A 12,501-nucleotide genomic window follows, 5' to 3' on the forward strand; every position below is an offset into this window, starting at 1 on the left:
ACAAACTGCTGCTTACTTCAGGCTATTCAAATCGAAATTTTTTAGATTTTCCACCATACTGTTGTCCCATTCTGGACTTCCCCCCATGTTGTCCCTGGAAAAAAGAAAAACTTAATAATTAGCATCGAGATTTCAGTTCAAACAAAATAAAGCTCTCGTTAGGCAATAGGTATGGAGACAATGGTCAAAAAAACCATAGCTACACAAGAGACAAAACGATCAGGCATAATTGCACAGCAAAAACCAGGTCACAGTTACTATTCTAGTTATGCCACTGTCTTGTAAGAGCAGCAAATGAGTTGTGAAGATCATAGGTGTAAGTTGACCAAAAACAAATAAAAAATAAAAAACAGTTTCAAAATAGTAAGCCAAAAAAATTTAACTCATGGTTTGCGACATAATTTTGAAAGAAGCCACACAAAGGGCACTTAAACTGCTAGATGGGAAGAGAAAATCAACGATAAAAGGGAAATTGATCGCCCACACTCTACTGACAATCTCCCATGGAATAGAGTGAGCTAACTTATTCTCCTCTATCGTCATAAATGACCAACTAATAGACTCGAAATCAGAACTGAACTCCAGATGTCTTAAATGATCAGACGAAAGATCACTAGGAGCAACATTTTGTGAATTCAATGCATTAGTGACAAGCAGACAGTTTTTTTCCATCACAATGTTCTCGAATCCTTGCTCCACTGCTAGTTTGATACTCCACAAAATACTGCCTTCCACCACTTGAGCTTCTCACCATTGACGAACCTGCACCACTGCACACATCCACGGAACCCCACCAGAATCTTTGCACACATCCCCAGCACCTGAGCCTTGAACCTAGCGACTTGCATCTACATTCAACTTCACCACATCGCCCAATGAAGGTACCCACACCTCAACCTCTCTGCCACCACCACCACTGCCCAATAGCCACTTATTACAAGCTTTCAAAATCAACCAGCAATATGTAAACAACAGCTGTCCCTGATCCAACTCAATTTAGCAGCTCTCTCATTAATTTTGAACACTGCTCCGTAGATCAACATAGACAAAAGACCAGATACAGAAAGTCCATTGATCAACTAAAAAAACAAAAGGATGGCATCCAATGAACCAAACATACACAGGAAGAATATGAAACTCACAACATATCCTGCAGTTGCTGACGGTAAACAGGATTTTGTAGCATCCCTGCCATAAAGTAGGTTTAGCATCTTCAGTAACATAATTCAACAGTCGCCAAAGCAAAAGGTAAATACGAGAACATGATAAAAATTAACGATCAAAGAACATATACATAATCAACTGTGGCAATGAAAAAGCATCTTCTCAACATTGAAGTAATGAGAGAACAGAATGAAATTAGAATCAGTCTATTGAAAGGCATGAGCTTTACAGGTCCGCTAAAGGTCCTAAATCACATGTCCTAACCCAAAATTAATATTTACTAATATTTGTTGATTTATTACAATGGACAATTGCCAACAGACTCCAATATGACCCAAAGCTGAACTAAATGAGTCATCACCTAAATATGACTAAACAAATTGAGCCGAACTGAACTCAGCCTTAACAACCTGTTTGCCACCTCTATTAAATAATGATGGTTATGCACTGTTGCTTATTATTAAGTCCTCCCACTCCACTCGTTGTTAAATGGAATATTTACTAAAACAACCAGGAAGAAGTGGTAGCAAATAATATAAAGTAAATTGGAAAGCTTTAATGCCCTCTGACAGCTTTCAAGCAATTTCAATTTTGATATGACGCACATTTCAAATGAATGAAAACATAAAATGGTCCAGAGTCCAGACTTTAAGGACAGTTAACAGAAAATATAAAAAAAAATCTGATTCAGCATGCTTACATTTAAAGGTAGTAGGATCCCTCATCTCCTCAGGTAGATGTCTGCAACAAGGAAACATTAAATTAAAAAGCTTCATGGTGTTTTACTCCAAGATTTTAGCATATCAAGCTTAGAATTGTTAATGGGAAAAAGAAGGAAACAACTAGATGTACATACCACACCACAAGATAACCAAGTAAACTCCATTGCTATGGGATGAAGGTCAGAATAAAAATACGCCTCTCATAAAAAGTGCCCCTTTAATAGAGGATATTGAATTAGGGCTCTAATGAGATATATAAATGTCTTTTTGCTAAGCCATTGAATTAAATCTTCCCAAAGTCTGGTTTCAGAAACCATCTAGACCAAATGTATGAAGCTGTAAGGGAAGGTAGAAAAATCTTCAGTACCTTGGAGGATGGAAGAGAACTCTTCTGGAAGACCTGATTCCCCTCCTTTTATGCCAAGGCCCCCTAAATATAGATGAGGAAGAAATCTATGCTTCTTCTTTCATATCCCAAGGATCACTAGATGTCTAGACCTAGTGAGCGCTCAAAGTCTAGACTTCACAAAACCTCTTCATATACCTTCTTTTGGGGTAACATACAATACCTACTTTAGGCAAAGCGAAAAAAATTGTTCTGAGATATCGTATGGTTACATATAGACTAAGAACTCCTTCACTTTGCTATGATCGTGGACGTGGACCCTGAATGGTTATCGCATCCCAGCACCCCCTTCCAAGAAACAAAAAAGCAAAGATCAAATTATAAGAAAATGAAATTCTTCTCGTAGTTAGCTCTAGCTCTTAGAGCACATTCATATCCAGCCAACTCTTCATCCTGTGGGATAGAAAACTCAAGCTAATTTCCTGTTCTTTTGATTCCAACAACCTGAATCTACCCTTCTTACCATGAGGGACTGGTCTAGAGCCACTGGAACATGGGATATTTTCCACCTCCAACCAAATTTGTTTTTACACCCCCCCCCCCCCCCCCCCACCCCATGGGAGTGGCTTCACCCAGTTCACCAACTTATCCAAGTAGCATGCTTCTCTTCTCCATCTAGATATACTATGGTTTTGTTGCTTGGGAGCTATGGAAAAGAAGAAATCTCTAAGCCCTTTATCCCACCACACATCTTGGATGATCTCCACAATATAGGCCTACCTGAAATTTCACAGCCAACCCCAAACCCTGACCTAAGATCTTCCAGCCTCCATTAGACACCCCCAAAGGCTCAAAAACACACACACACACACCCCAGTTGAAATAAATGTGGATACCTGATCTTCCAATTCTTCTTTAAGGACCGGGTGGCTGGTTTCCAAATAAAATGAAGTACAATGAGGCAACAACAGAGTAACTCTTAGCCACCCTAGCATCAGGTCATCTGGAAAATAGATGGAACTAAACAATCATAGCCTCACACTACAATTGATTCTGACCATAATCTACAGCATGATCATAATATGAAACTAAGGTCTAAATTGTGAAATGATAGCACAGAGCTCTTTGAGAGAAGTCGTAGGAGTCTCACATTCGAGGAAAGTCTAGTGAACAAAGGACACAATGTCATCTAACCGCCCTAATTATGCACTACTTCTAGCCTACGTTACTCCGACACCCTATTCAACCTCGCGTGTCGCGTGTCGACTCGACACGACGCGCGACACGACGCGCGACACGCCTGGAAATGGGCGTCGATACCCGTATCGGAAAAGTGTCGGAAATTGGACACCCATTTGACAAAACTAAGAAAGAAACACAGAGAAAAGGGTGAAAAATTACCTACTTTGTTGAAATTGTAAACCCTAGATCTGCTAATTGAGGTCGAATTACACGAAATTTTCTCATAATTTGTTAGGGCTTTTCCTCAGGAGATCAAGTCGTGATGGGCTAATCAAAGAAGAACGGTTCGCACTTTGCACTTTCGCAGGCTGCCATTGTTGCACAGTGAGAACTGAGAAGAGAAAGAAGAACGAAGGGTGGTAGAGAAAGAAGAGACTGAAAATTGAAATAAAATACTCACGTGGATTGTTAGCTGTATACCACCCCTCTTTCTTTTCTTTTCTTTTTTTTACTTTTTTTACTGCCTTTACTATTCCCTTTTGACTTTTCAACTTCCAATATATTTTTTTCTTTTTTCAAATCAAAGACCAAGTAAACACATTATAGTACTAGTTCTTTTCTTTATAATTTTCTAAATGTATTAGTATTGATTTTATTTTAGTATTGATTTTATTTTTATTAAAATAAAGTGTCGGAAATTTTTTCCGACACTTTCAATCATTGACGTGTCTAGAATATTGGTCAAGACACTCTATTGACCGTGTCGGAGTATCGGCCTAATTTTCGGAGTAGGGTGTCGGATCCTCCGATCCCTACTTGGATACGACACCCGTATCCGTGTCGGAGTAACATAGCTTCTAGCAATATCCCCACAAAAGTGGTGGGTCACAGCTATAATTCTATTACTCAAGTAATCTATATAAACTATTTGCCCCAAAACAAAAATTGCTTACATATGGAAGAAGTCATGAATCAGGTCTGGCAGCCTACTTATGGGAAGGATTCGGGATCATATATGGATAGAGGGGGCGGGGTTTGAAAGGGAAAATCTTAGCTTTCATAGAACAGGTATGGTAGGAAGCTCGAAATGGCATCTCATACAGAATAAAGTCCAAGATGACCAAGCCTGCCATCACCACAGCATACCTCGGGTAACTTTATGGTATTAGTCTACTCGTCTCACCGTACCAACTTCCACCCATAAGGCCTCAACGTCTTGCCAATGATTTTGGTGGATCTCAACTTCAAATATAGGTCTAGGCCTTAGGGTCCATTTCTGCCTCCCAGTCCGAGCCATATTCCATTTCTGCACCTGGGTCAGATCGAGTCAACAAAGGTACGGCTGGGTCATTAGAAGAATCCAAGCATCAGAAGTCAGAATTGATGCCTTAAAACAGCTCCATCCGCAAAGATGGACAGCAAAGCCATTGCCAGAGCAAATTCAATATTACTAAAAGAATGCTTTACAATGCTGCTGATCAGTGAGCATTGTAATGAAAGTGATAAGGAGAATCAAAGCTTAGGCTCAGAGATAGAAATAGCCTTCTCGCATATCTCATTATATTAAACAACACATATCCAGAAAGAAAATCAACTTTCAGGTAGGCGCATGGGTGGTGCAGATGGCTGGGTGCAGGAGAGATATAGTGAAATACAGTAACTACAGAAGAATGAATGTCAGAAAGTATGTTAAAACCATACAAGTTCAGAGAGAAAGAAGATATATTACGGAAAAACCATCTTCTGCACTGTTGGATCTTCCATCATTTTCTCCAGCGTGTCCACAGATAACAAAGAACCGTCTTTTCCTGGGAGGACATATATGTCACAAACAACATTCCGTGATGTTAAGGAAAGAAAATATAATCATAAAAAAAATCATGTTGAGCAAATTATAAGATACATCAGAAGTAAACTCGCGAAATTGATCATTCATTAAACAAGAACATAGAATCTGATGGGTACAAATGCTCCAGCTTAGTCATTTTACTCAATTAGTCAATTCTCTCTCATAAAGGGAGAGGCAGCCATACAACAGGTCTTATCACTCTTATTTCATTTATTCTCTATTGGTAATTATACCTTGAGTATAAGAAAAATACACAATCAGTTGTGAGCTAAGCCAGGTGTAAATTTCACTTACGAGTAGATTGCGCCTGCTCTGAAGTGCTTTCCTTTGAAGCAGCTCCGTTTTGTACTACCTGCACAAAATGAAATTAGACATGCCATAATTGGATTAAAATTACCATACCAAACTTATTGCTGCCCCATTCTACCTCAGCAAATTTAGCATTCTCGGATGATGTTGGTGAAGATGAGTCCTTATATTCCTCAAAAGCAGTATTTTGAAAAGTTTCTTCAGGGGTGACATCCATAAATGCTGTAGACAAGAAGAGCGTGACTTGGTGAGAAGTAAAACAACTGTCATTGCTGAATGTTAGTAATGAGTAGTGTGTACAGTGAGAAGTAAAACAAATGTTGTTACTGAATGTTAGTAATGAGTAGTGTGTTGTCTGTGTACAGCAAATCCACATGGCATCTATGGAACATACTTAAGAATTAAGATAATAGGCGATAGTACACCCCATCAAACACAAACTTGGCTAGAGAATATCAGGAGGTCTAATCCCCAAAAAATATTAACCCATCAAACCAGCCAGGAATAATTGACAAATTTTGTTCTGCAACTTATTCCAAATTTCTTGCATTATAATTCTTGGGACATGGTACGATATCAAGTCCCCAGTTTATGGTAACACAAGGAAGTCAATAGCTACTAAAGAATGTCTAAGATGAAAAGAGATAATACCAGATCTTTTTGCTTCAGTCTTTTTCTCATTTTCGTCTTTCACAACTGTGGGGCCTGAGGATTCTGTTTCAGTAGCAGAAACATCTACTGTCACCGTAGCTTCAGAGGCAACAGAATATGGTGAGCTAGCCTGGCTTGGTGCAGCAGAAGCAGCTGACGCAGAAGATTTATTCAGCCCTGATGTAGATAGTGATTGGTAAGGAAAACCCGAAGTACTGGGACCTGGTGTAGCTGGAGGAGGGTATGCAAAAGGGGAGCCAAAAGAAAAGGCTGCATTGCTAGATTGATTACTTTGAGGGCCCATCTGATTCATCACAGTCTTAAAAGCTTGTTGCATCGCAAATTTCTGACAGAAAATCAAAAGCTCGATGTCATGAGAACATATAAATATACATGAATAATTTTTGGAGCATAGAACGCACCAACAATGTGTGCCATCTCAGATGATAGTTTTTAAATCTAAAAAAAAGGCAGAGTTTTAGAATGACTACAATAGACATTATGCTTAAGATACGAAAATAATGAAGTTCGACTTTCAATAAACCATGAGTACTTGAGAAATTAACAATAAAAATAAACAAAATGAGCAGAACTTTCACTACTATCATCAAAAAATCAGTCATTATAAGAACAAAAGAGCTCAAAATAATAAAATATTAATAAAGTACTAATTGAGACGAATCAAACAAGTGACTATAATTTTTCCTTATAAATTGAGAAGATTCTCTCTACATATGAATAGTGTCAAGATTCCAAGTAAGAAAGATTAAGAAAACAAAGGGAGTATAATAGTAAAAACATATAGCTACAATTTTATAAGAAACATACTTCCTCTTTTTCTTTTTACTTGCAACCGTTTGACTTTCACGCTTGCCAATGCATAAAAATTAAAAATTATAAAAAGTAGATATTTGGAAAATATACATTGAAATGAATCTAACAAATCCCACATGAATATGTTTTTCCTTAACTATAAATCACCAAAGATAAACAAAGTGGAGCTTGTGAATAGTGTAAAAGTCAAACCGTGCAAGTAAAAAGAAACGGAGGAAGTATAAAATAAAATTAGAAATAGGATCGTTTTACTATACTACATTCATGATTTTCAAAATTTCCTTAGACTCCCTCTGTCCTCCTAAACATCTTGCTATTTATATATCAAAGAATTTCAAGGTAAGGAGGAGAGAGAGTGAAAGTGGGTCCTTTTTGTTTATACTAATAGGGGAAAATATGGTTGTGAGAGAGTGTAAATTATATCAGTCCAATAAGTGAGGTAAAAGAGCATAAAAAGGAATGAACATAAAAATAGGAAGATCTTCTGGAGATGGACTTTATTAGTTTATGTTAAGATCATCTACTCTTTATATTATACATGGGCTAGGACTTAGTGGAAAATAAACTGCAACATAGTAACAAAAAGGCGAGAATTGAAAAGGTTAAAACACGTCAACCACAAAAGATTCAAGATAACAGCACAAGGTTAGATAGAGTTATGCAAGTACCATCACTAAATACCTATTGATGCACTTTACGGACGTAATGGATGAAATGTGCAAATCCTCTACTTCTAAATCTACGATTGTCAAGCACTATCAACATATGATTTTCCAAAACTATCATTGTACAAATTTTAAAAAGAAAATAAAAAAAAATTGTTCTAAACAAAGATTTCAAATCCCATAAACTATTCTAGTCACAAGGGCTTTCTTATTCAATAACAAAGTATTTAGCCTATTTATTATTTTTACAACTAACCCCACCATAAGTGAAACTACAACCATACTTCCATCTACTATGAAGAAACCGTATTTTGTTCAATCATGCATTTCCTTACGTGTCAGACCACCTAACCACAATGGTTCATGAATTTACCTCTACTCTTTAGCATCAGGCATCACCAGTGGCGGAGCCGGGATTTCAAATTCAGCGGTCACAACACAAACGATATTTTTGAAGATCGGGTTGTTTTTCTATTACCTTTTTTTTTATCTAGGTGTATCACATATCATTTCCTATATTTATCGTTCCACATAAATTAACTATATGAAAATCAACCCAACAAATTACCATCATATAAGTACTAAAATAGAAACTAAATTACCTGCTAAGAACCAAGATGACTCTAAGCTAATTTCTCAACATAAACAGCAGATTTAGAGGAATTAAAAAGAATTACTAATGAATATTGAAAGATAAAACTACTAAGATATGATTATATTAATTATAAACACCGATCACAACCTAACCAACATTCGAGAGGTTGGAGCTCTCCCAAGTAACCATTTCCCTGACTCAACTTATCAATTTTCAAGATGCCTTTTCCATTCACAGTTACTCTATATTTATACTACTCCCCTTAGCAAACTACCCTACTTATTCCCCAAGTAAACTAAAGAGATAATATCTAAAATACCCTTCCCCCTACAATATTAGTTCTTAGCATTATCATGTAAAGTAATTAACATTACTTAATTCTATACTTTTATTTTAGTTACCATTATTATTAATTTGATAAATTAGATATTATTACCCTATAAATTAACAACACCTAATTTCATACTCTTATTTAAATTCGCAAATTCACATAACAGCCAAAAAAGATTCAAATATACAATATAGGAAACTAATAATGGTAAAAAAAAATACTCGACGCCATGAATAGTGGTGGTGGCCTAGTGGGTCTAGGGGTACTGTCAGTGGTGACTGGTGCACGTTAGCCGTTAGGGTGTGGCGGCGTGAATAGTGGGAAGCACTTTGCTCGGGGGCTGTGAGAGACTAAGTGGTTTAATGTTTTAAAAGTAGTGAGGAGAGAAATTTTTGTGACAATTTTTTTTGATGGGAAATAATTTGTGAGAAAGTGATTTCGTAGGTTTATAAGTTTAGATCTCTTAATTTTTTTAGATTAAAGTTTATTAGTTATTGATGGGGCCCATTTCCAAAAATAAAAAGCATGGGAGTGGGTCGGACAATTCAGAGTCTTAGAGATCAGACAATGACTTTCCAACTTTCCCATAATCCCATATATCCATGTGATTACCTTCCATCTTTGAAGTGTTGCAGTCTTCTTCACTCCGGCCTCCAAGTCCCAACAATACGATTTAAAAAAAAATTTCAACGAAAAAACATCCCATGGCTCCGCCAGTGGGTATCACCTTTTATTTTGAGGGGAGATTTTAAAATATACAAATAAACAAGTTAGCCTCACACGCACATAATCACATTGCACATCAGGCACTCACTATACTCATTTTTATCTTTTGTAATTTCATTCTTACTTTGAAGTCTCTTGGTAAAGTTGTCTACTCAGCAAAAACATCCTCAAATTGACAACAGTTCTATGAATATCTTACTTTGTTAACCAACAAACAGCATCTACGCCTACAGAGAAGAGACAGTTTGGTCCAACTTGATTAGAGTCATGTGGTCTCCTGGCCCTCCCCTATTTCAGCCACCAAGCATTAACCCAGGAAACAATGTGTTCATTAATCTCTCAAGTCTCAATTCACCAGAAAAGTGGATATTAGATCCCACGTAGCTTCACCCGTGCATCTTCAATACAGGATTCCCGCCAATTCTGATTTCCACGCTTCAAGTCATGACGCATTTCTATCACCATTAAAATTGTGTTCCATGTTTGTTCTTTCTAACACTAGCGCAAACAGTCTAAAGTCATAATACTTAATTGACGCATTCTCTAATACCATATTCTAAAACAAAACCTTTTCCAAGAAGAATACGCCATAGGCCAATAGCATAAGCCAAACTCCTTTGCATGTGGTAGTAAGCACATCCATGACTGTTGATATAGAAAAAAGAGCCATAGCTGCTGATTGCTGTCAACAAGAAAGGGATAGACATCTCCATATGGTTCCTGAAGTGGTATATCGTGAAGCTATTCTTAAATACCACATATAAGCATGAAGCATCTAGTAGACATCCTCTCAGACTTGAATCCTTCACAAAACATAATTAAGCACTTAATCGTTGGCCTTCTCAGGACTGATAAAAACCATGTGTAGATGGCCTTTTATAGTACCTCAATAACCATTCCAAAAGATTTATGGCTCTTTGTTGGCATGACAGCATATAAGTTCTTTGAGATCTATGTTTCTTTTCCAATCTCTTCTCCAGCACTCCGTTTTACAATATAGTATGATGTTGTAACTCAGGTACCTTAACACCTCTATACTTGTTATAATGGTAAATGAAATCTCTTGTTTATAACACAATAAAGGTTTTAAAATCTTACTCACTTCAAACTAAAGTACTGACATGACAGATCATTAAGCACCAGCTCAAAGATAAATTTCTAGAAGATGTTACTACAAATTTCAACTTATATCTTCCATTATGAATTTAAACCATTCACATAAATGTGTTATGAAAACATTTAAATATATAGGGGATTCACGACCCCAAGATAAAATTCAGATATATATATTTTTTATTTATTAGGAAATTAAGTTAGCCTGAGGGCTAACCCCCTACAAGGCTACTAGCCTGTAGGAAACACCAACACATTGGCTGGTAACGCATGCATAGCATGTTAAGGAAATACAAATGAGGGTAAGGATCGAACCCCTTACCTCAGGAGCCAAGGGGGAGCGCTCTACCCACTTGAGCTAACTCCTATCCTTAAAATTCAGATATATATAAAGCTTACAACTTCCATCCTTCAATTAGTAATACAATCAATTGGGAGTCACACAAATCAAATAGGTCATCCAAATAACAGAAATACACCAAATATACTTTGTTGCATAGAAATAGTTCTTCATACCATAAACCACATGAAAGGAAATAATAATTCATACATCAAGAGGAAATTCATACTAAATAGCACAAATGTCAATAATACTACTTACCTGCAACCTTGAAGCAACAAAGGAGAAAAGTGCAGAAAAGCCAACACCAACTCCAATCCAAAACAAAGGTGACCCACTACAAGCCAACATCAACATATGTCATCAAGAACCAATCTTTCAGCTAAATTCAATCCAAAAGAAAAAAAATGTAACAAAAAGAATTAAATAGAGAAATTACAATTGAGAAGGAGGAGGTGGATAAGGCTGTGGATTAACCCCAACAGAAATTGTTTCTTGAGCACTACCCTTATTAGTTGCTGAAGAAGTGCTTGCAAATAACTCAACTCCATTATTTTTCTTATCATTATTGCTACTATTACCAGATTTTCTTCTAGAATTAGGGGTGGAAAAGGCAAAAAGTATAGTTTTTGATCTGGGTTTTGTAACATAAACAGACCCAGATGGTTTTTTGGGGAGAAGAGGGAGACCAAAGCATTGTTTGGTAGAAAGGGTTTTATAAATTGGGGAATAGCTTAAACCCATTACTGGTTTTGAAGAAATTAGGGCTAAATTCTCCATTCTTCTGCCCCAAAATTAAAAATTTCAAGAAGCAGGGAAGAGTGTTAATGGAAATGGTGGTAAATTGGAGGATGAAGATGTTAAAGTTTGGTGCTTTTTGTGGGTTTTAGCTTAGTGTGCGAAGAGAGAGAATATTGGCTTCTGTGGGAGTGTGGGACTACGAAGTACGAATGAGCGATATTAGGAAGAAGAGTGTACATAACGGGCTTGGAAAATTTGTTCTACATCCTTATGATCCCTTTGGGCTTTGAAGATGGCAATTTCAACACCCACACAAAAGTGTTTTTCTTTTTTTTACAAGAAACCCACAAAGTTATTGAATCAAAGCGAGCCTAATTGACGATTATAGATTGGGATGGCAACCCAGTTCGGATTCGATTCTAGTTCGTCCTGATTTGAAGAAAAAAATCCGAGTCGACTCTGACAAAAAAAATAATCCAACTCCGTTTAAAAAGTCCGGCTCCGACCGATCTCATAAAATAATCCGACTCCGACTTTCAGTGAAAACCATAAACATACTATTAATTTTTTATGTTATACGCATCTTCTAAATAATAAGGGATCTTTATTCTTGAGAGTTCGACGGGATAAAATAAAACCAAACAATATGTTATTTGTGAATTAAATGTGAGGAAAAGTATAGTTATGTAAAAACTTTTTAAATTTATCTAAATATATATTTGATTCAAAATATTAACTTTTATTTTTTATTAAAATATAAATAAAGATATTAATGATAAATTTGTGCATTTTCAAACCTGAAACTTCAAATAATGCAATTATAAACAAAGCAAGCAAGAAATAATAATAATATTGGCAAAAAAAACCTTCACAAATAAATAGTTACATTTTATTTCCTCGAATTAGACCTAATTGGCAAAACTTGTCAAATAT

At 36.4% G+C, this 12,501-nt stretch overlaps 1 protein-coding gene across 1 annotated transcript; it reads right to left on the reverse strand.

The window, feature by feature from the left end:
• Nucleotides 1-12: 12 nt before the first annotated feature.
• On the reverse strand, nucleotides 13-11,783 carry LOC104899157 (protein TIC 40, chloroplastic). Its single transcript, XM_010686318.4, has 9 exons — nucleotides 11,267-11,783; nucleotides 11,089-11,164; nucleotides 6,224-6,569; nucleotides 5,691-5,794; nucleotides 5,558-5,615; nucleotides 5,144-5,222; nucleotides 1,865-1,905; nucleotides 1,143-1,188; nucleotides 13-94 (listed from the first exon to the last, which is right to left on the reverse strand). The coding sequence occupies exons 1-9, from the start codon at nucleotides 11,605-11,607 to the stop codon at nucleotides 13-15; spliced, it is 1,173 nt and encodes a 390-aa protein (XP_010684620.3). The 5' UTR covers nucleotides 11,608-11,783.
• Between the last annotated feature and the right edge of the window lie 718 nt (nucleotides 11,784-12,501).

Source organism: Beta vulgaris, chromosome 1 (genome assembly GCF_026745355.1).
Source record: "Beta vulgaris subsp. vulgaris cultivar EL10 chromosome 1, EL10.2, whole genome shotgun sequence".
Classification (NCBI taxonomy): domain Eukaryota; kingdom Viridiplantae; phylum Streptophyta; class Magnoliopsida; order Caryophyllales; family Amaranthaceae; genus Beta; species Beta vulgaris.